This window comes from Microcaecilia unicolor, chromosome 5 (genome assembly GCF_901765095.1).
Source record: "Microcaecilia unicolor chromosome 5, aMicUni1.1, whole genome shotgun sequence".
NCBI classification, from domain to species: Eukaryota; Metazoa; Chordata; class Amphibia; order Gymnophiona; family Siphonopidae; genus Microcaecilia; species Microcaecilia unicolor.
In genome coordinates, this window is record NC_044035.1 from 118,747,281 (window position 1) to 118,773,308 (window position 26,028).

The 26,028-nt window shown below is 41.1% G+C and overlaps 1 protein-coding gene across 1 annotated transcript in view; it reads right to left on the reverse strand.

Annotated features, from left to right (window-relative positions):
* KCNMA1 (potassium calcium-activated channel subfamily M alpha 1) overlaps positions 1-26,028 on the reverse strand; it is a 1,310,561-nt gene that overhangs the window by 479,793 nt on the left and 804,740 nt on the right. The window contains exon 9 of the mRNA XM_030203235.1: positions 10,845-10,936. Coding sequence (XP_030059095.1) covers positions 10,845-10,936 — 92 coding nt within the window. The remainder of the gene's footprint in view (positions 1-10,844; positions 10,937-26,028) is intronic.

Below are 26,028 nucleotides of genomic sequence, written 5' to 3' on the forward strand. Positions count from 1 at the left end.
CACAAGACAATCTCTACTTCAGGAAGCAAGTGAAAGCTTGGCTCTTCAACCAGGCCTTTAATTGGACTAACACTGGCTGTACATACTGTAGCAGGACTTGCTTAGCTACTGTTACCCTAGCTGAGATTATATTCATGTACCTTTCTTTCTTCATGTGCAAATTTCTTTAAATTAGTCCCCTTATTTTCTAAGTCCCATTACTCTATATTATCCATCTATATGTCCCATGTTTGCTTACACCCTATGCTATTAGTGTTTTATTGCTTATTGTGTTAACATTATATTATAAATAGCATATGATGACATACCTTGTACTTTTATTTGAATATTTTTACTGCTGTAATTGTCTATTACCTATGTTTGACTTACTCTTGCTATTTATTGCCTTGAGTGAATTTCTTCAAAAAGATGGTAAATAAGTACTAATAAATAAATAATATCCTGCTACATAAATGTATATGTTGACATTTCAGAACATAAATGTTTATCTACCTATTTTGGCTTCATTGATATTTTAGACATTTATGGTTCTAAAATGGATACTACTATCACATGTAACTGGGGCAGTAACATCTATTTCTCCATGTATTTTTGAACAGGCACTATGTTGGTAGATCCTGTTCTAAAATACTAGTGAAACTTGAAATGTGTCTTCCACCAAAAATCCACACATGCAGTAAAAAAACTAGTGCAAAGATAAGGTAAACCAATACTAACAACAACAAAAAAAACACTAGTGCATAGAGCTTAAATCAAGCTGTTAATTTAAAGGAGAAAGAGACTTCAGAAAACCAATCGGATGGCAATCCTTGGCTGGATACGGCTGAATTTTCAGCCAGTATTGAGTTTCTATCATCGGGCTCAAAAAACTCCTTTCAAGTACTATCTTTTATTGTGCATCAAAAAAGTATTTTATAGATGTTTTTTTTTTTTAATTCTACTAATGATGATATAAGCGCCAAAATCACAAAGTGCATTAATATAACAGCACTAGTCTTAATATTCAGAGTGCAATGGTAAAACATCACTTATCTTAGTTCAACGGGGCCACCGTTTCACCCATCTACGGCTTCTTCAGGAACTGATGCTGCTTAATTTCACCGAAAACAGTGCCATTTTGACACAGGAAAAACTTTACATGAGAAATTTTTTCGGTGAAATTAAGCAGCATCAGTACCTGAAGAAGCCGTAGATGGGTGAAACAGTGGCCCCATTGAACATTAAGATAAGTGCTGTTTTACCATTGCACTCTGAATATTAAGACTAGTGCTGTTAGTAGAATTTTGAAAAACACATATATAACAATTTTTTTTGATGCGCAATAAAAGATAACACTTGAAAGGAGTTTTTTGAGCCAGATGATAGAAACTCAAAACTGGCTGAAAATTCAGCCATATCTAACCAAGGATTGCCATCCGATTGGTTTCTGAGGTCTCTTTCTCCTTTAAAACTTGAAATGTCCCAATCTAGACATCTCAATTCCAGTTTGTATGTCCTTTCTAAAATCCACCTCCCACTTTAATAAACAAGTTCTCAGGTGGGAATGAGCATTTTTTCATGGTTTCTTTTAGATATTATGAAAATTTCCTTTATGGCTTTTTTTATTTGGTCTACTGGAAATCATGACTATCTGCAAAAACATAATCCCACATGGCTTTATATGATTCTCGGTGTATAAATTAGCTATGTATGAATCCCTAATGATTCTATCTACATGATTGTACATGATTGCTTTAGGCTATTTGGTATAAAACCTGAGAATGAAATTGCATGTGAAATACAGCACCTGCCTTCTGGAATTCTAGTAAGTAGCACTGCATTTGGAGTCTCATTTACGGGTTTGTACATTGGCTCATTCATCCCTTAAGTAGACAGCACTGAATTTCCAAATATGATACAGGCTTCTTAGCAAGTCTTTTGAATCATTTTGAAATCTCATTGGAAATGTGCACCAGCAAGTTACCAGAGTAAAGTCCAAAATAAAATGGTTGCTGCCAGCCAGCAGGACTTATTTGGTAGGTAGAGTACTAGGTTTCTGTACAAAGCTCTGCCGTTTTATTAACAACATTAATCGCTTTTATTGTTTCCTAATCTCCTAAAACAATACTTCAAGCAGTCACTGCAATGAACCAACTTTGGAAACATTAACATAACTCACTTATAAACAAAGTGCCCTTTATAGATGTAACATTAATTTTCTGCAAAGTTTCTACAATACTCCTAGCTTTGTTAAATAAGATGTCTTGGTTCTATATTTTGTAATGCAATAATTACAGAACATTCAAATAACTCACTTATCATTTTTTTCACATTTTTTTAAGTTTGTCAATAATTTCAAGTAATTCATTCTTTAATTAGATGAATTTAAACGGCATGCTCAGTTTTTCTCTTAAATGCCGGCTGCGGTATTTAAAGATATACCCAGATTTTCAACTCCCACTTCTATCCAGATAGTGGTGCTGAAAACCCATGTATAGTACACCCATGTGCTTACTGCAGGTAAAATACACTACTGTGGGGTATGCACAGGCATCCCGTGGTGGTCTTTGCATGTGCATGCGCTAAAAAATAAAATTTAGTTTTTAGTTTTAGGAGTATGCTTGGGGACCAGAGAGTGGGTGCAGCTAAGCTTATTGATTAGCATGTGGGCATTGTTGTGCGCTAACAGATTAGCTCAGGATTAGCACGTGAGCCCTTATCACCTACAAAATAAGAGTCAGTAAGTGATCATGCAGTAATGCCCATGCACTAATAGGAAAATTAGTGCATGGCCATTATTTCAGAAATCGGTCATTTCACAGCAATACTAAAAGTGGCCTTAGAGTGTGGGAAAGACCCACACTGGGGATGGCACAGGCCACCTTTTAGTGCTGCTTAGTTAAAGAGCCCCTATATTTGCTGTCCTTTATTAACTGGATAGTTATCTTGGTATCACAGCTGAATATCATCCATACCTGGATAAAATCCAGCTGTGCTTCTAGACCACTCTGGTAGAGCTGAGGTGGTCTGTCTGGATTTCCTGTGGCATTATCTGCAAACTCCAGGTATGACCCCAGTGACTGGGATTTATCTGGGTAGAAACAGTTCCAATCTAGATATGATTTGCTGACTAATGGGCTCTATGACAGTAAAGGAGGTGGGAGGAAGGGGTTATCTTGAGTATTTGCTCCAAAGTTAAATTCTTTAATGATAAAAGCAATAAAATAGTTCCTTATTTTTAATTTGGTTCTTGTTGTGTCACTGTATCGATATAGTAGAAATGGAAAGGCAAAAAACAGTGTGATCTGTACCTCAGAAGGGTCTAAGTCTCCAATCACAGTGTGACAATTATAACAGTATAGCAAAGTTACTCACCTATAGCAGATGTTCTCCGAGGACAGCAGGCCAAGTATTCTCACAGTTGGGTGACATCATCCAATAGAGCCCGGTGTAGACACTGACTAGGGAGATCAAGAACTTTCTAGGAGAATCCCACCATGCATGTGCTGGTGCCTTCCCACCTGACATGCAAGCGCGGGTCCTTCAGTCTTTGTAAAAACCTAAACAATTCAACTCTAATGGGAGATAGGAGGGTATGTGAGAATACCTGGCCTACTGTCCTTGCAGAACATCTGCTACAGGTGAATAACTTTGCTTACTCTGAGGACAAGCAGGCTGTCATATTCTCATAGCTAGGAATCCTGTTTCCTGAGCAGATCAAGTCCCCTGGGTGTGAACCCCATCTACCTGAGCTCCCCATCCTAGGACCTGAGCTCCCATCCTAGGTTGGATGTATCCATTGTTAGCACCTTCTGAGGAAGTGGATTTTAGGAATGGTAGTCCCATAGTCAAATTTGCCTGACTTGCCCAGCAGAGAAGGGCATGAGCCACTCTGAAGGAATCTGTATATCACCAGGTTCCCAGCCATTTGAGACCACTGGGAAGCCAGGGTCCACGGGTTTCTCTCAAGTGGTGAACATGCCATTGGTGTGACACACTGTTGAGACCATGTAGCCCATCAATCTCAACATTTGCTGAGCTGTGACCTGCTTGCTACTTCAGACTTGCAAGGAGAGTGCTGATAAAGTCTCTGCTCTCACTTGTGGAAGAAAAGCCTGAGCCAGCAAAGTATCTAGCAGGGCTCCTATGTATTCCAATTACTATACTAGGAGAAGGTGGGACTTGAAGTAGGTTATGAACCCTAGTAACTCCAACAACTAAATAGTTAGGTGCATTGACTCTGACACCCCCTCCTGTGATGTGCTCTTGACCAGCCAAAAAAGCAAACAGGATGCTAGGAATTATTAGGAAAGATTGCAAATTAGACCAAGAATATTATAATGCCTCTGTATTGCTCCAAAGTGCGACCTCGCCTTGAGTATTGTGTTCAATTCTGGCCACCGTATCTTAAAAAAGATATAACAGAATTAGAAAAGATTCAAAGAAGAGCAACCAAAATGATAAAGGGAATGGAATTCCTCCCATATGAGGAAAGGCTAATGAGGTTAGAGTTCTTCAGCTTGGAAAAGAGATGGATGAGGGGGGATATGATTAAGGTCTACAAAATCCTGAGTGGTGTAGAACAGGTAAACATGAACTGAGTTTTCAAAAAGTACAAAGACCAAGGGACACTCAATGAAATTGCATGGAGATACTTTTAAAACAAATAAGAGGAAATATTTTTCACTCAAAGAATAGTTAAGCTCTGAAACTCATTGCTGGAGGATGTGGTAACAGTGGTTAGCATATCTGGGTATAAAAAAGGTTTTGACAAGTTCCTAGAGGAAAAGTCCATAGTCCGTTATTGAGATGGACATGGGGGAAGCCACTGCTTGCCCTGAGATTGGTAGCATAGAATGTTGCCACTAATTGGGATTCTGCCAGATATTTGTGACCTGGATTGGAAACTGTTGGAAGTAGGATACTGGGCTAGATGGACCATTTGTGTAACCCAGTATGGCTATTGTTATGTTCTTATATATATTCCTGGCCTCCATAGATAGCCACTAATCCCATTAGAGATTTGGTAAAGACCCTGGGAGCTGAGGTGTGGTCAAATGGCAGTATGTGACACTGGTAATGGTGTTTCCCCTATTTACATAAGAACTTAAGTACATAAGTATTGCCATACTGGGACAGACCGAAGGTCCATCTAGCACCGCATCCTGTTTCAAACAGTGGCCCATCCAGGTTACAAGTACATGGCAAGATCCCAAAATAGTACAATACATTTTATGCTGCTTATTCTAGAAATAAGCAGTGGATTTTCCCCAAGTCCATTTTAATAATGGCTTAAGGACTTTTCTTTTAGGAAGCAATCCAAACCTTTTTTTAAACCTCACTAAGCTAACTGCTTTTATTACGTTCTCTGGGAATGAATTCCAGAGTTTAATTACATGTTGAGTGAAGAAATATTTTCTCCAATTCATTTTAAATTTACTGCTTTGCAGTTTCATTGCGTGCCCCCTAGTCCTAGTATTTTTAGAAAGATTAAACAAGCAATTCATGTCTACCCATTCTATTCCACTCATTATTTCTCCAAGCTGAAGAGCCCTAGCTGCTTTAGCCTTTCCTCATAGGGAAGTCATCCTATCCCCTTTATCATTTTCACCATCCTTCTCTGCATCTTTTCTAATTCCACTATATCTTTTTTGAGATGTGGTGACCAGAGCTGCATACAATATTTGAGGTGCGGTCACACCATGGAGTGATACAAAGGCATTATAACATCCTCATTTTTGTTTTCCATTCCTTTCCTAATAATACCTAACATTCTATTTGCTTCTTAGTCGCTGCTGCACACTGAGCAGAGGGTTTCAATGTATCATCAACAATGACACCTAGATCCCTTTCCTGGTCAATAACTCCTAATGTGGAACCCTGCTTTACGTAGCTATAGTTCGGGTTCCTCTTTCCCACATGCATCACTTTGCACTTGCTTACATTAAACATCATCTACCATTTGGATGCCCAGTCTCCCAGTCTTGTAATGTGGGTATAAATATCCTTTGTCCAGACAGCATAGCCAATTAATTTTCTGAATCATGGGGAGAAGGGTGCACAGGGAAATCATCCTGATCTTCTGAACAGGAATTTTTTCAGGGTTCTTAGGTCTAGGATAGGACAAAATCATCTCATTTTCTTGGGCACAAGGAAATACATGGAATAGAATATGTTCCTTTCTTCCTCTGGTGGCACAGGTTCAAACACACTGGCCTACAGAAGGGTGGAGATTTCCTCTACAAGTACCTGCTTGTGGTAAGAACTAAGTGACGACACTCTCAGTGGGCAATTTGGTTGTCTTTGATGGTAGTTCAAAGCATAACCAAGACAGACTATTTGAAGAACCCAGTGGTCCGAGGTTACAAGAGGCTACCTGTGATGGAAAAATTTCAGCCATCCAGGACACTTACTTTGAGAATGGTTATGCTCTCTTGGAGACAGTCAAAAGCTCTTTTCTTGCTTCAACTGGGGCTTCTGAGGATGGGGTTGTCGAGGCCTAGAACGCTGTGCCTGGGGATACTGAGCACAGCAGGAAGGAGGTGGGAACCTATGCCTTTGAGAGTAGTAGGCTCATCATCTAGGCCCACTGAAAAACCTCCGTGGGAAAGAGGATGCATCCGGAGGGTGTTATGTTTCTTTACGAGGTCAGTGACCTCTTTCACCTTATCTCCAAACAAGCTATCACCCTGGTAAGGAACCTCTCCTGAACCACACAGGCATTCAAATATTTGAAAGGTATTATTCCACAAACAAACCTTTTCCGGAGACAGGAAGGCGGTATAACTAGAGGACATGAATTGAGGCTGAAGGGGAGCAAACTCAGGAGTAATGCCAGGAAGTATTTTTTCACAGAGAGGGTGGTGGATACATGGAATGCCCTCTTGCGGGAGGTGGTGATGAAAATGGTAATGGAATTAAAACATGTTTGGAATAAACAAAAAGGATTCCTGTTTAGAAGGAATGGATCCATGGAATCTTAGTGGAGATTGGGTGGCAACACCAGTAATTGGGAAGCAAAACCAGTGCTGGACAGACTTCTATGGTCTGTGCCCTGATCATGACTGAATAGATATGGATGGGCTACAGTGTATATTTTAATGGCTTCAATGTTAACTTCAGAACTTTTACTACAAGAACAGTGCTGGGTGGACTTCTATTGTCTGTGCCCTGAAAATGGCAAAGACAAATCAAACTCAGGTATACATATAAAGTATTGCATACCATGTATAATGAGTTTATCTTGTTGGGCAGACTAGATGGACCATACAGGTCTTTATCTGCCATCATTTACTATGTTACTATGTTTCTATCACAGTCTGTGCATCCCCACACCCATAGCGGAGAGTCTGGATGCCGTACCAAAATAGTCATGTGCACCCCTAGCCAGATACTTTCTATACTTTAACTTCTTGCTGGCCAACTGGCGGACCTCTGCAGCCTACTCCTGTGAGAAAGAATCTGCAAGACTTAGTGTACTGTGGACTGAAGACTGTAAGTAAAGGATCATAGAGAGCTGGTAGCACTGCATACGGGCAATGAGCATCGAGGCCTGAAAAGTTTTCCTCCAAAATATGTCTAGTGGCATGGCCTCTCTACCTGGAGGCACAGAAACATGAGTCCTAGAGCTCCTAGCTTATTAGAAAGTGGATTTCACCACCAGAGAATGGTGGTGATCCTCCAATGAATCCCATGAGCAGTTCATTCAGAATCTTATTTTATTTATTTACAAAGGCTTGATATACCACCAAATGCCAAAAAATGGCTTCAGAGTGGCATACAATAATAAAAGCTACTAGGGGAACAACAGAATTCAGCAAGGAGTAGAGTAAGTAAGGGTGACAGGTGAGTTTTCAAGGCAGTTTTAAATGCATGGTAGGAAGGTTGTAAGCAAAGAAGATAGGTAATGTGTTTCAAAGATTGGGCCAATATAACTAATGCCGGAGGCTTGAGTTGATTCTAGATGAATAACAGAGGGAGGAAGGAGTTGTGGTAATCCAGCATTGGTAGAGCGGAGTACACAGGAGGGGGTGTAAGGTATGAGGATTCAAGAAATATAATCTGGTACCATGGGGAGATGTGATTTGAACACCAGTACTAGAATTTAAACTGGGCCCACACCGACAGAAGTAACCAATGTTCTTGGGAGAGCAATGGTGTGATATGGTTGAAAGGCTTAGCACAGTGAAGAAGGTGAACTGTAGTAGATTGTACTAACTGATGTTTTTTTTAGGACTGAAGTAGACCTGGTGTAAAGTGAATTACAGTAGTCAAGGCAAGTAATTACTAAAGACAACAGAAGAGCACAAATTGTTGCAAGAGGAAAAAGAAAGCGGACAGTATGTATGCGATAGAGAGTGAAAAATGAAGCTTTGACCACTGCATTAATCTGGTGTCTGAAGGTAAGTTGACTGTCAAAAAGTACCCCAAGAATTTTTATAGTTTCCTGGAATGCAAGGGGGTGTTGGTTGACAACCGGGAGCGAAGGAGTGAGAGAGTGGGGGTTGGGAGAATGAATGGTTTGGAATTTTTGTGAGTTAAGAAAGAGATGATTTTCATTAAACCAAGCATATAATTATAGAGTCAGAGATTGAGTTCAGTCAGATAAGAATGGGAAGAGTGAAAACAGTATAAAATTTGAATATCATCAGTATAACAGAAAGGGAGGCAGTGGTTAGACTGGATAAAAGCAAGAAGTGGTGTGAGGAAGATATTAAAGAATGAGTCTATGCCTGCCTCAACTCAGTGGATCCATGTCTACACCCTCAAGAGTTCTAAGGTACAACCCTACTCTCTGATTCTGGGAAAGCTTTCTCCCCTGATGTCATGAACAGTACTGTATGCATCGAGGTTGATGCTGACACCCTTCGAGGTGCTGACATCAAGGATCTTTGCACCAGAATGGAAGGAGACTCAGGAAGAACCTGGGTTTGATTCACAGTTGGTGCAAGCACCCTCAATGCCTGGGTGGTTTGCAACTGCAGTAGCTGCACTAGCTCCTCCCTGAGTATGGGTCAGAACCACTTATAAAAGAAAGGCATCATCAAAGTTGGGGGAGCAGGAAGAGAAGCAGCATGAGAATCCATCAGTGTCGGACCGGTAGTGGGGACCTTGCAGGTAGGAGACTTGTGCACCAGCACCTCTTCCAAGCAAGGGATGCCAATGCCCCCGGTTCTCCTGGCACTGTGCATTGAAGAGGGTCGATGCCTATGCTTTTGGGCTTCCCTTGATGCACAGCATTGTGGTTCTTTGGTGCTGATGAGGATGGCATCAAATCCGATTGTGCTCTCGGTGTCAGGTCAGATGCTGACTGGTCCCAGGGCCTACTATCAGCACCCAATGTCAAGAAAGCTGGAGACTTCATCGATACTGGTGTACTCCCAGTGGATACTGAAGTCTTCACAGCCATCGAGGTTGATGCTTCCAGTGTCAATGTTGATGTATCATTCTTTGAGGAGCTAACAAGCTTCTCCCTGTTGAACCCTGCCATGCTCTCTGTGTCCTTAGCTGCACTTGCAAACAGAAAGAACAAGAATTAGGCTCATTGTCAGGTCCAAGGCACCTTTTGCACCCGTTGTGTGGGTGCATCATGGAAATTACCCAATTGCACTGGGTGCACCTCTTAATGCCACTGGGGGGGTCTTCTTGGACATCAAGAAAAGGATTGCAGCCAAATTAAACTCTCAATTTTGATCCAGAAAAAGGGGCAGTGTTAAAACTGAGGTCAGGGCTCCAGCCTAAAACAAGTGAAAAATAAAAATGTCAAGGGCCAAAAAAGTAAAACAAAATAAAGAGAAAAATAACAGAGAGGACTTGAAAACCCGCACGGGAAGACACAAGAAAAAAAGCACAAATCCCACTTGTGGAGAACACGAAGATGAATCCTCCCTGCTCTGTGGAAAAACAAAGACTGAGGATTCCATGCTCTCACATCAAGCAGGAAGGCACCACCAGCGCATGCGTGGTGGGACGCTGCTAGAAAGTTCTTGATCTCACCAAGTCAGCATTTGCACCAAGCTCCGTCAGATGATGTCACCCAGCTGTGAGAATACAATGGCCTGCTTGTCCTCGGAAAATATTTAACATCACAGTGCTGAGTAATATCTGTGAGTCAGAGGTTACCCCTAGTGAGGAATTTTAAAGGTATTCCATATCCAAACTACTTTCGGCATGGAGAATCAGCTGTTACTGTGTATACATGCCTAGTCACCATTGTGCTATGATATTAAAGCTTCTGTTACAGGGATGTAGAGTGTATTAGTATATTGTATTTAGATTAAGGATAATTACATTATGTAGGGAAATGTTTCCATTGCCTGAATAATTTACTTCAAAGCTTAATGTTACTATTACTTGCCTTTTTGTTTCTTGTTAATGGTAAATTATACCAAAATCATAAATTGACTGTTACTTTATGCTACAATTGGATTCTAAGGAGTAGCAGCAGGACTTAAAGACTGTGTTGAAGTTTCTTTAAGCAATGAAATTCCCTTTACCTTTTTGAAATGGTATTGAGTGTGAGTGCACATTTAAGTTGCAGTTGTGGAAATACTATATCTGCATTTAAACAATCAGATGTCCTCTGCTTAGAACATGGCTCCAGTACACAGCTGATGCTTCAAACAACAAATCTGGAATACCCTTAAAGGCACACAACCACACCTTGTCTAACTTCACTTACTTTCTGCCTCGAGTTGAGTTAAAAGTCCCGCCGTATTTCTTCCGATTAAGGATGAGAGCAGCAATTTCGGGCACGTAGCGGGCAAACATTGCCTACATGCATGAAACAAAAACAAAACAAAGAAAATGGCATGCAGAGAGAGTTCTACTGCAGCAGAGGCAGCAGAGCCTCATGGGATACTTACTTTCGTCCACTAACCGCACTATAGGAACCACCATATTTCTTGCGGTTTCCTATTAGCTCTATGATTTCAGGGACGTAGCTGGCAAACATGGCCTAAAGAGGAAGATAGAAGACAGAAGAAAAGACTAAAAAGAGAGACCAAGGAAGGGGATAATGTTTTCAGAAGATAAATCCTTAAGGTATGAAAATGAAATTTAAAAAAAGAATTAGATCTACAAAGATCTACTAAAACAGAGACCATATTAGAATAGTTTGCTTCCCAAAAGTTGCACTTTGCAAACTACAGAAATTTTCAAACAGGTGGAGAAAAACAGAATGAAAATGAAAACAAGATCTGCCCACGTTACAAAAAGTATAGGGTTTTACTGCTGCTATTCTTCAAAAATAAGAAAACCATGAACTATATGAACAGTTCATGCTACAAGGAAAAAAAAAATAAGGGGCATGGGGGAATGGATGGCTATGCCCTACTATACAAACATATCTTCTATCAAATTTAAAAGAAGTTTAAAATGGGATTGACATTCCAAAGAGGAAAAATGTGAGCATACAGACACAATAGTGGGAAAAAAAAAGCTGTAGAGGTCATGTGAAGGAAAAAAGGGTACAAAAAAGGGTAGCAAGGAAAAAAATTATATATATATGCCATGTTTTATCCAACAAATATCTTACTTGTGACTGTTTACCTCTAAGAGCATGCACCAATGAACTCTGTCATAAAGAAAACAAATTTTCATATTGCATGCATAGATGCAGAGCATGTATTACCCACCTATTTTCACCTTAGAAACTGCACAATAAAAATATATATAGACATATGCATTTCCTCCTTTTGCTGCTACTTTCCCCAATTAAAGTAATACGCATATTTTTGTTTTACTCCAATCCTAACTATACATCTTCACTAAAAGCGTTTTAAGGTACAGAACAGTGAAAAATCGGATAATATTGAAAACACTGAATAAGCCCCTCAAACAATGCATAAACAAAGGCATGGAGTTCTTGATTTTCAAAAATTGTTCTAACACAAAGATTTTTAATAGAAATAAATATGATGATGTCACCGGAGGGTCTGTTGGATATGTCGGATGGTTGAATTAGTGAAGGTCGGCAGTGGCATACCAAGGGGGGCGGTGGGGGCGGTGCACACCGCTGGGGGGCGCCTGCTCCTCCGAGTTACTTCCTGTTCCAGGGCAGAGGGAGCTGCAGCGAACGAACGAAGTTTAGCGAACTCGTAGGAGCAGGCACGCGCCGCGGCCCCCCCCCCAGCAGCGTGCACCCGGGAGGGAGGTGTCATTTCGCCGGAGGGGGGGGAGGTGTCATCTAGCGGGGGGGCACTGCACCCGGGGGGAACGCATCGGCGCTCCGCCCCGGGTGCCATCCAGGCCAGGAACGCCACTGAAGGTCGGATAATCGAGACTGTACTGTAATTTAAAAGCCAAATGTGAAGGTTAAACAGTGCTCTGTGCACAGAAATGGGCTTTTAGAAAAGTGTCTATCCTGTGTGCAAGCAAACAATTCCACGGTGCTTCCACCACACATGTAATCTCCCTTGCTGTAAGAAAAGGCATTCTTGGGGGTAGAACTGGTGAGGGTCTTGCACTTGCAGGCATATTTTTACACTTTCAAAAGTATGTACATATCATTTCTCAGAAAATCTACCTGTACAAATTAACAGGAATATAGCTGTGTAGGTAGTTTCCTGAAATAATTTTCAAAGTGAACGCATGTGCGTTACCTTCGAAACTGTGGCAAAGTCCATGAGTAAAAAGTACTCACGGACTTTGCATCATTGTGAGGAGTTAGAAAATGACTCCCTTAGGGGTCAGTTCATAACTGGGTATCTATCCAGCTTATTTTTGAAAGTTAAAGACGCCCATATTTCGACCCAAATCGGGAGATGGGCGTCCGTTTCCCGTGGGCGCCCAAATCGGTATAATCGAAACCTGATTTTTGGCGTCCTCAACTGCAGTCCATCACGGAGATGAACAAAGATCACAGGGGCGTGTCAGAGGCGTGGCGAAGGCAGGACTGGGGCTTGGTTATCGGCCGAGGAGAGATGGGCATCTTTAGCTGATAATCGAAACAAGAAGGGCGTTTATGACGAGAATTTGGTCCGCTTTATTTGGACCCTTTTTTTTCAGGTCCAAGTCCCAAAAAAGTGCCCCAACTGACCAGTAGACCACCGAAGGGAATCAGCGATCACCTCCCTTGACTTCCCCAGTGGTCACTAACCCCCTCCCACCAAAAAACCCCAGTTTACAAACTTTTTTTCCCAGCCTGTATGCCAGCCTCAAATGCCATACCCACCTCCATGAAAGCAGAATGTGTTCTATCCTCTGACAGTCTTTCCCTGGTTCTGATGTGGGTCTCGGGTGAGTGTGACACCTTTTCTGTTATGCGCACTGCAGAATCACATCAGCAATGCATTGTGGTGGGTGTAGGGTAGTGGACTCCGTGATTCCACTAGCTTGTGTTAAATGCTCACGATGTTGGTAGTTGGTAGGCTCTACTCCCATGGTGCTTTTCCCTCTGCTTTCTGGGTCAGAGTGTGCCCTGTTTTGTTTACGGTAGTCCATGAGGTAGTGGCCATTTGTGTAAGACACTTTTAGATCCCTTTCATGTGTTAGCCACGTTACAGCACTTAGTTCTTACCTTGAATGTTGCTGAAAGAGGGCATTGTACACCATTCTGCCAGCTCGGACCTACTACTAATCTCAGTTCCAGGGAGACTCGTTGCCAGTGGGGCACAACCTGTGATCTGCAGTTAACTGTGAGTAAGCGTGCTTATTCAAATAAAGGACGTTTTCAGTGAGATTAGACTTCAGGTGTGAACTGCTGTGCCAAGGTTAAACAGCAGCAACAAGTCCTGTCCCTGGAGCACTTTTTGTGGGTACTGCAGTGCACTTCAGGCAGGAAGACCCAGGTCCATCCCCACCCCACCCGTAACACTTGTGGTGGTAAATGGGAGGCCTCTAAAACCCACTGTAGCCACATGTAGTTGCCCCCTTCACCCCTAAAAACTATGGTAGTGTTGTACATTTGTCCCTCCCAGGATCAAATGGCTTGGATTGGGACATTTCTGAGCTGGGCGTTTTTAGTTTCCATTATCGCAAAAAAAAAACCCGCCCATCTCAGAAGGGACCACATCTATGGCATTTGGGCCGTCCAAACCGTATTTTCGAAATGAAAGATGGACGCCCATCTTTTTTGAAAATACGGTCTGTCCCGCCTCTTCACATACCCGTTTTCGGACATAGACGCCCATGGAGATGGGCGTTCGCATTCGATTATGCCCCTCCACGTGAATTGTCAGGAAAAAGTTCCAGTTTATGCCTATTTTATAAAACCAATCAAAACAACTTTCCTTATATATAATATCTATATCAATTATATTTTATTTGTATATTTGAATTAAACTGAGGAATCTGTGCTGGTTTAAATAAGGAGCATGAATGGATAACTTTAGTGTGATTTGAAAGCTGTTCTTTAGTCAGCTGGCCTCTTTGAGTGATCTATATAAAAAAAACATTACCAACATTTTGGAATAGATAGATCTGTGTATGTTGTGCCAGAAATCTTTTGAAGTCTAGAGAAACATGGGTATGAATAATGAAGTTGTCTTCTACAGGAGCTTATCCCTGAAGCAGAAAAGCGAAACTAATTCTCCTTCAGAAGTTATATTGATGAATTAACTCACTTTTGGAAGTTATAGTGACCACAATCTTGCATGTTAAGATAAATACTTATTTTTAACAATATTCTTGGCAGTATGAGTGAAAAAAAAGTTTTAAAAAATGGATCTATGAAGTTGATGTGGCAATTATACTGTTGATGAAATATATATAAATGGTGAAAGCTGCTTTGATTTGTTTACCATATTCTTCCTCTTGCTAAATGGATTGGTACCACAGACTGTAGTTTCCCATTAAAAAAAAAAACATAGATGCCTATGTACTTTTATAAAATGGGCTCAAAGAACTATTTCAAATAGTGCACAAATTCTTTTGCACAAATTTATAACTGTTCTGAAGAAAGTGTAAATGTGTGCATGTATTCTATGCATGTATATGCACCCTTTATAAACAATATACATACATCACAAATCTGCCCCACCTTTGCCCAAATGATACCACTGGGAATGCCTATAGTCATGTTGGCACACACAGTTAATCATGTGTATACCTCCGCACATATTAGCTGTTTTAAACATGTAAAACATATTCCTTTTAATATATAACTTTCTTTTGATGTATAAAAATATACATGTTGCCATACTGGGACAGACCAGTAGTCCATCAAGCCCCATATCCTGTTTTCAAGGGAGTCAATACTCAAAAAGCAGTTCTGAAGTCAACAGAGTGTGCCAACCACACAATGGCTGCTGACTCATCTCTTATTCCTCACTGGGCAACTTTAGGGAGCTTATCACCAGACAACGCTAATGTTATGCTAGGGAACATCAGAGTGTGTGCCTTCTAACCCTATTGCTATAGAAGATGAATCTGTTAATATTCCAGGCTCAAAGGCAGTTGATCAACCATATCAGGAATCTTTCAGCAGTTGCACAGCAGCGACAGGTTCTAGATTCAGTGGGGAAGTGAGACTCATCTCAGAGGTACCCAAACCTGGCTTCAATAGCCTAAGCAAACTACCCTCTAAGCAAAGTATCTGAGGTGCCAGCTTAATAGGAGATTGATGCCTGAAAAAGTCTTGAGGTTCATGGAGTGGGCCATAGCTGAGACTCCCTTATTGCAGATATTCACAACTGGGCTGACCTTGTAGAGTGGTTAACTTAAACTCAGATACTCCATGGCATTTGCAAAGGTCTTCCAGAATTCTGTTGCCTGTTTGTCCAATTTTAATACCCAGGAAACATTCAGTACTGATACTGGTATTCTATGACATGATGGAGTATTCCTTATTGCTCTACTAACCCTTCAACATTTAGGTAGATGGAATTAACTGGTGACCTTACTGTTTTTGTTAATATTTACATTCAACCTTCACAATCTGGTGAAAAATTATATTATTATCCTGAACTTCTTAATCTGGTGCTGCAGGAAGGGTCCCCAGTCCCAAGAAGTCTCTTACTACCAGATGCATAAAGTATGCAAAGCATTAGATCCCATTATAGCTACCATGACTCACTGACAGAAACTTATTCTTGCCACCATCTGTTACAAAATAGCCTAATCACCATCCATCCATCATTGCACTAATTTTTGAAAAGATATGAGGTGATAATCTGAACCCTGCTTTTGGTGCAACCCTGCCAGACTTACTGCCTCTCATAGCTTCATCCCAAGGAGAGGTAGGCATGTGTACGATTCTGACTGACTCAGATGTCACTTGCTACTAACCACAGTCTTGGCCAGCAGTGCCTGCATCCAAGAACAGTACTCATTGAACAAGCTGGTAATCACCCCTAATAAAAACTGTTCTGGATGGCATTTGGTAATTGGGAACTAAGACTAAGAAGCACAGCAGTTGTTTAAACCCATGCTCTCAATCACCATCACATGCTGGTTATTCAGGTAAATTATTTCCATGATGCAATGTCATCACATTTTACTTATTACATTTAGAACCCGCCCACTTGCAGGTCAACATAAAACATAAAAAACCATAAGACATACATATAATAATCACATATTACCACCTTAGAAATTGAACTTATTCAAATAAAGTTCTAATTCTCTATAAAAATCTAAATAGCTAAAATATTTCTTAATTCCTTGCAACAGATTACTTCATACCATAAATCAAACACTAATCCAAATAAGCAGTTTTTCAATGCCTTACAAAAATCCTGAATATCTAAAATAGCTCCTTGATCCTCAATGCATTCCATATTTGATGTACTACCTATCTTGAGACAATCTAAGCAGTTCACCATTGTATAAAATATAGAGGAGGTATAAACTTAGAGGTCAAGCTCAATAGATAGGGGAGTAAACAAGTAGAATCACAGTACATAGTGCGATCCAGGCAATGGAATCCTGCTAAAATGGGTTGTTCTCCAGTTCAATGAAGGCAGATGACTAGCGGCTTGAGGTAGGTGATGGGCCTGGGGTAACCACCACAGCTCCTGTGCTAGAATCCAAAAGAGGTCTCCCGGACTTCACCATCAGTGCTCACAACCCAGCAACTACACAGACCTGCCACACTATTGTCAAACTCTATCATCAATACACCAACCCTAAAGGGGTACACCTCACCCTCTCTCTGCTCTTGACCTGGGCACTAAATATTAAATACCCACAACATACATACAAATAATCCCAACCACCAACCGCCATTTGAGAAACCACTACCATACCATGGAGACTGATAATGGCTCCTCGGATAAAATAATTATACCACCACATAGAGACGAAACCACTTCACACAGGAGAAAGGTACTCAAGTGGCACAAAGAACCCATAACACTAGACCCCACTTAATAAGAATTAAATGTGAGACTAACGATCGAGACTCACATTGATCCCAACTGAATATATTGTAATGGTATCAGTTTATTACTGAAATATGTAGCATATTTGGTGGATTATATATATACACCAATATATTTGTGCAGCTCTTAAAAATACAATGCAGCAGAACTGGCTTTCATTCCAAAAGCCCTCTCCCCTCTCCCTTTGGGGAATATTTACAAGACAAAAGTACTGCTGCAGTGGCAGGGACCTCACCTTGTTTTTTCTCATTCCTCAAACAAAAGACTTAAGACTGCTTTAAAGTTTTAAATTGACTCTATTCCTCTGCCCTCCCACCTAACAAAAGATGGACTAAGGTGGACACCTGAATAAAACAAAGAAACTCAGGGGAACCATAAACAGGACATTTGCTTGTCAAAGGTATACCTGCCCCTCCCATCAGCTTCCAGACATGTGCAGAAAGGAAGGACTTGTAATGTGTATCTGCCCCAGAGACTGAACAGGACATCAAAAGAATTTGCCAGCAAAGTCCAGACTGTAAGTCTCGTGATGTCATAACACATGAGACCAACTCAGGGGTCGTGTGCAGACATGAGACTACATTAACCATAATGCCTTGCAAAATATCCAAGACATGCACACACCATGCTTCTCTGCTAACATTATAAAAGGCCTGGAAACAGCCCAGCTCGCTCTCTTGGAACCTGCTCCTCTTGGAACCTGCTCCTCTTGGAACCTGCCTCTCTTGGAAACTGCTGCTCTCTTTGGGGTCTGCTGAAGCCTTGCTCCTGAAACATGTGCTCATCAATCAGCTGGACCACAGCATGCTTGTAACAAGGACTTGTAAGTTGATCTAGCTGCTACTTTGTTCTATTTTTATGCACAGATTACCTGTAAAGATTCCTCTTAATACCTACCTCTCGTGTGCAATTGTATATTAAATCAATCTTTTTGAAGCTAAAAATATGGTCTCTTTGTGTTCTGAATATATATATACTTAATATATTTAATTTATTGCAATTATCACCTTTGGTGATTGGTGGAGAAATTAATATCCTAAAACTTATAAATACAGCGCTTGCTCTTAAATTATAAACAGTAGCGAGTTGCTCTCGAGCTATTTTCCCCAAAATAACTCATTTCTTCCAACATATTAATTGCTGGAGAAGTGGGTAGAATTTCTTGTAACATATTAATTCGTGGAGAATGTGGGCAGCAAGTCTAACAATATAAACGCTCACTTGGTAATAAATAAAAAAGAGCTCCTGAAGTCTTGGATAGAAGAGGATCACTTAGGCCTAGCCTTCATAATTGAGATATGGTAATATAGTAAAACAACCCAGCAGTGAATGATCTATGCCTACTTGGCTATAAAATGGTCTACCTGACACGAAACGCAAAAAAAAAGGGGGGGGAGGGGTAGTGATTATCTATAGATCCTTTTTAAATCTGAACCTAATCTCAGAGCATATAACACCCTTCCTAGAAATCACCGCATGCACTATCAGGGACACAACATACCAGGGCAACTTTGCTGTATCTTTTCCACCAACTGCAAGGCATATTGCAAGAGGTACATTTCCAATGTATGCGTGTCTCACGCGAACTTAATCATAAGTGACTTCAACATTCTTCTCAACCAGGATGAACACAATAAAAGAAGTAATGGACTTCCTGGATTCAGGGGAATTTAAGCAACCCAAAGCCATGTACTCCCACAATAAGGGTTACCTATTGGATCTATTCGCTCATAGGTTCTCAGATCAAAGCATTTTTGGCATAGCGGAGAGTTACTGGACACCCGTTCCTTGGTCAGACCACTACAAACTGATCTTCACCCTACACTGAGGAGCGTCAAGAAACAAAACATCAGAAATTCACTCCAGGGGAAAGATAATTGCAGAAGAATTCCGGAACATGGCAATAAACGAGGTACTAGATGCAAAATCAGAAAACTTCATGACATCCTGGGATTCCAGCAGTAGGCTAATTCTGGACATGATAACACCTGAGAGATGCAAAAGGAAGACCAATTCTAGACCCTCACCTTGGATAATCAAGAGATTTTAAAAGCCAAGAGGCTATGCATGAAATCAGAGAAGAGATGGAGCAAATATCACATGAGAGACAACAAGACAACCTGGAGAAAGGCAGTGAGAGCTTACAATGGCCTCATCCTACAGGCTAAAAGAAACCAATATGAGTGATACGTCGGCACAAGCCAGCTAAATACCAAAAAACTTTACAACCTAGTGTCCAGGCTACTAGAAACAGAACATACCATATCATTAAATGAAGGCCCCCCTCAGTGATTTTCCTAGCCACATACATTGAACAAAAGTTTAGCAAAATCAGATCTGACCTACCAATACCAAAGACCCAAGTTGATTAGTACATGGCCACACTAAATACAGAATCTGAACCCATACGTGGTCTGCCTTGAAAGCACCCACACTTGAAGAGATAAGCACCCTATTACACAAATACACAAAATCTCACTGTATCCTAGACAAATGTCCAAACACCCTAATGAGGGATGCACCCACATGGTTCACAGACGCATTGACAGATCAACTAACCTGCATGCTTACTAGTGAATACTTCTCAAGTATCAAAGGAAGTATCATACTCACCTCACTCCTCAAGAACACCATAAACAAGAAAAATGATGCAACCAACTACAGACTGGTGGCTTCCATTCCCCTTCTGGTCTAAATTATGGAAGGAGTGGTCTCACAGCAACTGATGGAATATCTATCCCTTTTCTCGGTGCTCAAAAATCACAATCAGGATTTAGACCACAGCACAGCACCAAATCAGTATCGATATCACTTGTGAGTGATGTGAAAAAAGAGCTCAGCAAGGGCAGATCAGTCCTGGTCCTACAATTCGACACGTCCATCGCGTTTGACATGGTGGACCATGATGCATTGCCGTACCTACTAGACACAATAAGGATAGGAGGACCAGTGTTCAGCTGGCTACTGGTTGGAAAACAGGATACTGAGCTAGATGGACAATTGGTCTGACACAGTATGGCTACTCTTATGTTCATATGGATTGAGAAGAAATGTGATCAAATTTATAAAAATGAGTGGGGTGGAATGGTTACATAGCAAAAACAAGAGAACATGCCATGAAACCAGAGGCATAGCCAAACCTCGACTGGGGGGGCTGTGCCCATTTTGCCCCACCTCCCTGTTGCTTTCCACCCCCCTTGCCGCAACCCCACATACCTGGGCTGGTGGGGGTCCCCAAGCCCTGCCAGCAGAAGACTTCCTGTGGTGATATTCGGTGCTGTGCTGCCTGCCCTGATTTCCTGCTCCAGTGTGCATGCTGGTTTTAGTGAAATTGAGCATACATGAAGCTCACACATGCTCAATTTCACTAAAAACCAGCATGCGCACATGGGACGGGGAAGTAGGGCAGGCAGCGCAGTGGTGAATATCGCTGCAGGAAAGCTTCTGCTGGCAGAGTTGGGGACCCTTGCCAGCCAAACCAGCAGACTTTGATGGCCCGAATCCAAATTGGGGGGGGAGGCCCCCAAGGCTTCCCATGCTAATGCCACTGCATAAAACTAATGACATGCAGAATGAAAGCAAATCATAGAATTTTTTTTCACACACAGCACATAATTAAGCTGTAGAATCCAGAGAATTTGGTCAACGTGACTACAGGGTTCAAAATAATTCTAGATAAGTTATTGGAAGAAAACTCCATAAAAAATTATTAGCCTGCTAGACTTGAGAGAGCCATTGCTCATCCCTGGAAATGAGCTATGAGAAAGAGATCTACTTTTGGAATGTAGAACTTGAGGGGCAGCTGGCCACTGTCAGAGATAGGATGTTGGGCTTAATGGACTTGGTATGACTTAGCATATCTTTTTAATGTTCTTATGAGATGCTGGATAATCAGAAGCAAGAAAGTATCAAAGCATTTCTGGAATTCATTCAGTCCAACCAACTTTATAACTATCTAATTCTATCTCAAAATAATTGCTGGTCTTTTACTGGAGCTGGAATAGGAATAAAACCAGGACCAATAACACACTTTAGTAACTCTAGCCCCTGATACTTTGAAAGAAAAATACATAACTCAATGATGCCAATCCAAGTGAACAAATGTTGAAGTTAAATACAAAATGCAGAACTAAATTCACATTTCCCATGTTAACGATTCAGCTATGAAACAAAAAGGGTACACCATTAACAATGCATTAAACAGGTTTAACTCAAATCCTCTCATTTATGCAAAATGCTCTTTTGCAAAGTCACAAGCTACTGTATTTGTTGGATTTTCTGGGAAGGGACTTGGGATGGATGAAAGAGCTCTGGAAACCGCTTTTAAGATTATCAAATAGCATCAAACAATCTACAATGGTTTATAAATAATATTTTACATGAGAAAGAAAGATACATTTTCTGCACTCATTTGCTATGCTTATGGTTGTTCCTATTAAAGGTAAAATAAAGAGTAATGTTATGGGGTTCATTTTCAAAACAGAAAAGCATCCAAAAATGGCACAAAGAGACAAATGGTCATTTTTCTGCAAAAACATCCAAAGCACTATTTTTCAAACTCATTTTAAAGATGTGTTTCTATACAGTTTGTCAAAATCTCAGGGTGGCATTTTGGAGGCACGTTTTGGGTGGGACTAGGGCTAGCTTATGATTTGGATGTTTTTCTGCAATAATAGAACATTGTAAAAAACATCCAGAGCAAAAAATATGATGTTTCTGGCTAGACCTGTTTCAATAACGACTAAGTGCTAAAAAGGTGCCCAAAGTGACCAAATGACTACTGGAGGCATAAAGGAATGACCCCCCCCCCCTTAATTCCCCAGTGGTTATTGACCCTCTCCCACCCTCCTAAGAGGTGAAAGTGACAGTACATACCAGACTCTATGACAGCTGCAGATATAATGGCCATTCCTCATAGAGAACCAAGCAGGTCTCTGGAGTAGCCTAGTCATTGGTGCAGTGGACTGTGGAGAAGGGGACCCAGGCCCGTATCCCATTCTAACTGGTACACTTGTGGTGGAAAGTGTGAGCGCCCAAAACCCACAAAATACCTACTGAACCCATATATAGTCTATAATTGGAAATACATCTAAGTTGAATATGTACTTCTCTCCATAGTTTTGCTGCTTGAAAAGCAAAAGAATACTCTAATAGTCGTATAGATTTCTTACCACTGGGAGTTGGGAAATTAAAATAGTACATATTTGCTTTTTTTGAATCAACATTTTCAATACCTATCAGGTTAGAATAAAATGACTTCCTAGTCAATTAAAGCATTTTTTGCCATTGAAGCCTAATTTGGGTATCATTGTTTTTTCTCCAATGTCTTTCTAGTTTACGGCAGGATTGTTTCAAAAGCAGTAGTTCAGGAGTATACCAGTTATTAGTAGCTTTAGTTCTTTTAATTTTCTTTTGTTTAGGGGCTAATTTATATAAAAAGTTCTTCCCCATAATTATTCCAGTTATTAGTAAAGGCAATAGATCTTAATTTGAATCTTGAACGCTATATTCTTCCCAAAATTGGGGACCTTCTAACTTCTTTCTAGTATAAACTACTGAGCGGAAGTATGTTGCCAATTTAACTTAAACTGAAGAAGATAATGGTCAGATCAGAGAGATGGAGACCATTGTATGTCTGAAACCGATAGTTTATAAAGTAGGAAATTAGATCTAGTTGATGAGTAATTTGAGTTGGTAATAAATGATAATCTAGATTGGTTAAGAAAAGAAACAAGATTTTTTACTTTAGATTCTGAGTGCTGCTCTAAATGTATATTAATATGCACTAACAGCATATTATTCCTCAGTTGAAGAGTAATTTTCATGATATAATCATAAAAAAAGATCTTGCATCTGAGGCCATTTACCAGGCAGACAGTAGAATAAAATACAACCTAGTTTACCATCAAAGGAATTATCTATAAATTGATAGAAGAAAATTTCAAGTTTCAGTACATTAATAAAATCAGTTATATATATAAATTTTAAAAACTTATAAATTATCACTAAACTGCTCCTCTTTTCCCTTTTCTGTACAATGTAGCAATCTTGTAACCTAAAGGGCATAATTTATTTATTTATGTATTTATTTGTTGCATTTGTATCCCACATTTTCCCACCTATTTGCAGGCTCAATGTGGCTTACATTATGCCGTAATGGCGATCGCCATTTCTGGAATGAGAAGTAGAAAGTGGTATTGCATTAAAGTTCATAAATGATGGAGTGAATTATAGAGTAGGTTAGGCAGTCAAGTATAGAAAAGTTCATTTCCGGCATGAGAAATAAAGTGGTAGTGCGTTAACGTTCATTATTAACAGAGTAAATGGAGCAGTCAAGTGTAGAGAGTTCGGTTTTGTCTGGTTTTGGTAGAGTTTCGTTGTCTAGTATTTAGGATGGATCATTGTGGTATGTGTTTTTGAACAGGTTGAGTTTTAGTAATTTTCAGAAGATTGTTAGGCTGTGCATTGTTTTTATGACGTTTGGTAGTGCCTTCCATAGTTGTGTGCTTATGTAGGAGAAGCTGGATGCATATGTTGAGTCATATTTAAGTCCTTTGCAACTGAGGTAGTGGAGATTCAAGAGTGTGCGTGCTGACCTTTTTGTGCTCCTGGTTGGTAAGTCTATGAGGTCTGACATATAGGCCGGAGCCTCGCTGTGAATGATTTTATGGACCAGGGTGCAAATTTTGAACGCAATTCATTCTTTTAGTGGGAGCCAGTGTAGTTTTTCTCTTAGGGGTCTGGCGCTTTCGTATTTCGCCTTTCCAAATATGAGTCTGGCTGCTATGTTTTGGGCAGTTTGGAGTTTTGTAATGATTTGTTCTTTGCATCCGGCATAGATGGCATTGCAGTAATCTAGGTGTCTTAGCACCATTGATTGTACCAGGCGGCGGAATATTTTCCTTGGGAAGAAAGGTTTTACTCTTTTGAGTTTCCACATTGAATGGAACATTTTCTTTGTTGTATTTTTTACATGGCTTTCTAGTGTGAGATTTCGGTCAATTGTTACTCTGAGAATTTTCAGGCTGTCCGAAACAGGAAGGGTGTAATCTGGGGTGTTTATAGTGGTGGGTTTGTTCGTGTTATATTGTGAGGAGAGGATGAGACATTGTGTTTTTTCTGTGTTGAGCTTTAGTTGGAATGCATCTGCCCATGAATTCATTATTTGGAGGCTGTGTTTGATTTCATTTGTGATTTCTGTTATATCATGTTTGAACGGGATGTAGATCGTGACATCGTCTGCATAGATGTAAGGATTGAGGCCTTGGTTGGATAGTGATTTGGCTAGGGGTATTATCATTAGGTTGAAAAGGGTTGGTGAGAGCGGTGATGTTATGATCGTGGTCAGAACCCCTCTCAAACTTACCTTTTTCCTGGTGGTCAGCTTCTTAGTTGGCTTCCGTTTCTTCTATCTGTCCTGTCTGAGCTAGCTCTCTCTCTCTCTCTCTGTGCTGGCTGCTGCCAGCATGGGGCTAATTGTTTCACTACACTGCAGCTGTGGGTGTGGACTGAGTTCGCTCTACCTCTCTTTGGGTGTATAGGCTTCAAATGCTTCACGGTGCTGCATTGGTGTGGGTTGGGCCTCTCTGGGTTTCAGTGTGCTGTATGCCTGGGTCTAGGGAGTGTGACATCATCTGGAAGGGCCTTGATAAGGAAGTGGTGTTCTTCCCTTCGGGGCCTTTGCAACGTTTGCTTTAGGTAGGGTGGTGCAGTGTGCACTTTTGACTTTGTGTCTAGTTTCCCTGCTTGCTTTTGCTAAAGGTCCAGGTTAGTGTTAGTGCAGTGTGCACTTGGATTCGTGTTTAGCTTCCCTGCTTGTTTCCTTGTGGCTCCCCTGCTTCCCTTTCTGTGTCTAGGGCTTTGAAAGCTCTGCTGTGTTTGGTGCTTTAGAAGCACGGTTGGGTCTGGTGCTTTGGAAGCACTTTTGGCTTATGTGTTTAGCTTCCCTGTTCTTCCTTGTGGCTCCCCTGCTTTTCCTTTTGGTGCTGTGAGAAGCACTCCTGTTAGGTCAGTGCCTAGGGGCACTCCTGTTAGTATAGGGCTTAGGAAGTCCTTTTGTTAGTTTACTGTGAGGAACACTTCTGCTGGTTTAGGGCTTGGGAGCACTTAGGTCAGTTTAGGATTTAGGAGTACTTCTGCTTCCAGTCCTGGTCCCTGTGTCATCCGGTGTCATCCAGTAAGTCCTGCCGGCTACTCGAACCTAGGGGCTCAACCCTTGGGGGGGGGGGGGCAGTGGCTAAGTGCAGGTGAAGCTGTATGGACCAGTCCAGGGTGCTCCAGTCCAGTGTTCCAGTCCAGTGTCCTCCAGTCCGGGGGATTCCAGTGTTCCAGTCCAGTGTTCCAGTCCTGTGTCCCCCAGTCCGGGGGATTCCAGTCCGTGTGTTCTGGCTCGCTGGGTGGTGCCTGCAGTCCCTGCTGGTGCCGGTGTGCTTGCCCAGCGTTGGTTGGTGGGTTTTGCCTGCTCCTCGTCAGCAGCCCAAGGGCTCACATTTGCTCCAGAGCCCAGCCCCGTGGGCTCTGAACCTGAGAACCTGACAGGTGATCCTTGGGGTACTCTGCATTTTGGTTTCCATGGTGATGATGTATTCGAATTTGATATCACTTGGTATGCTCTTGCGGTTAGGAAGCCATTGATCCATCTAAGTATGCTTCCTCCAATCCCAAAGTATTCTAGGATGTTCAATAGTATTTTATGGCTAACCATGTCGAAGGCGCTGAACATGTCGAA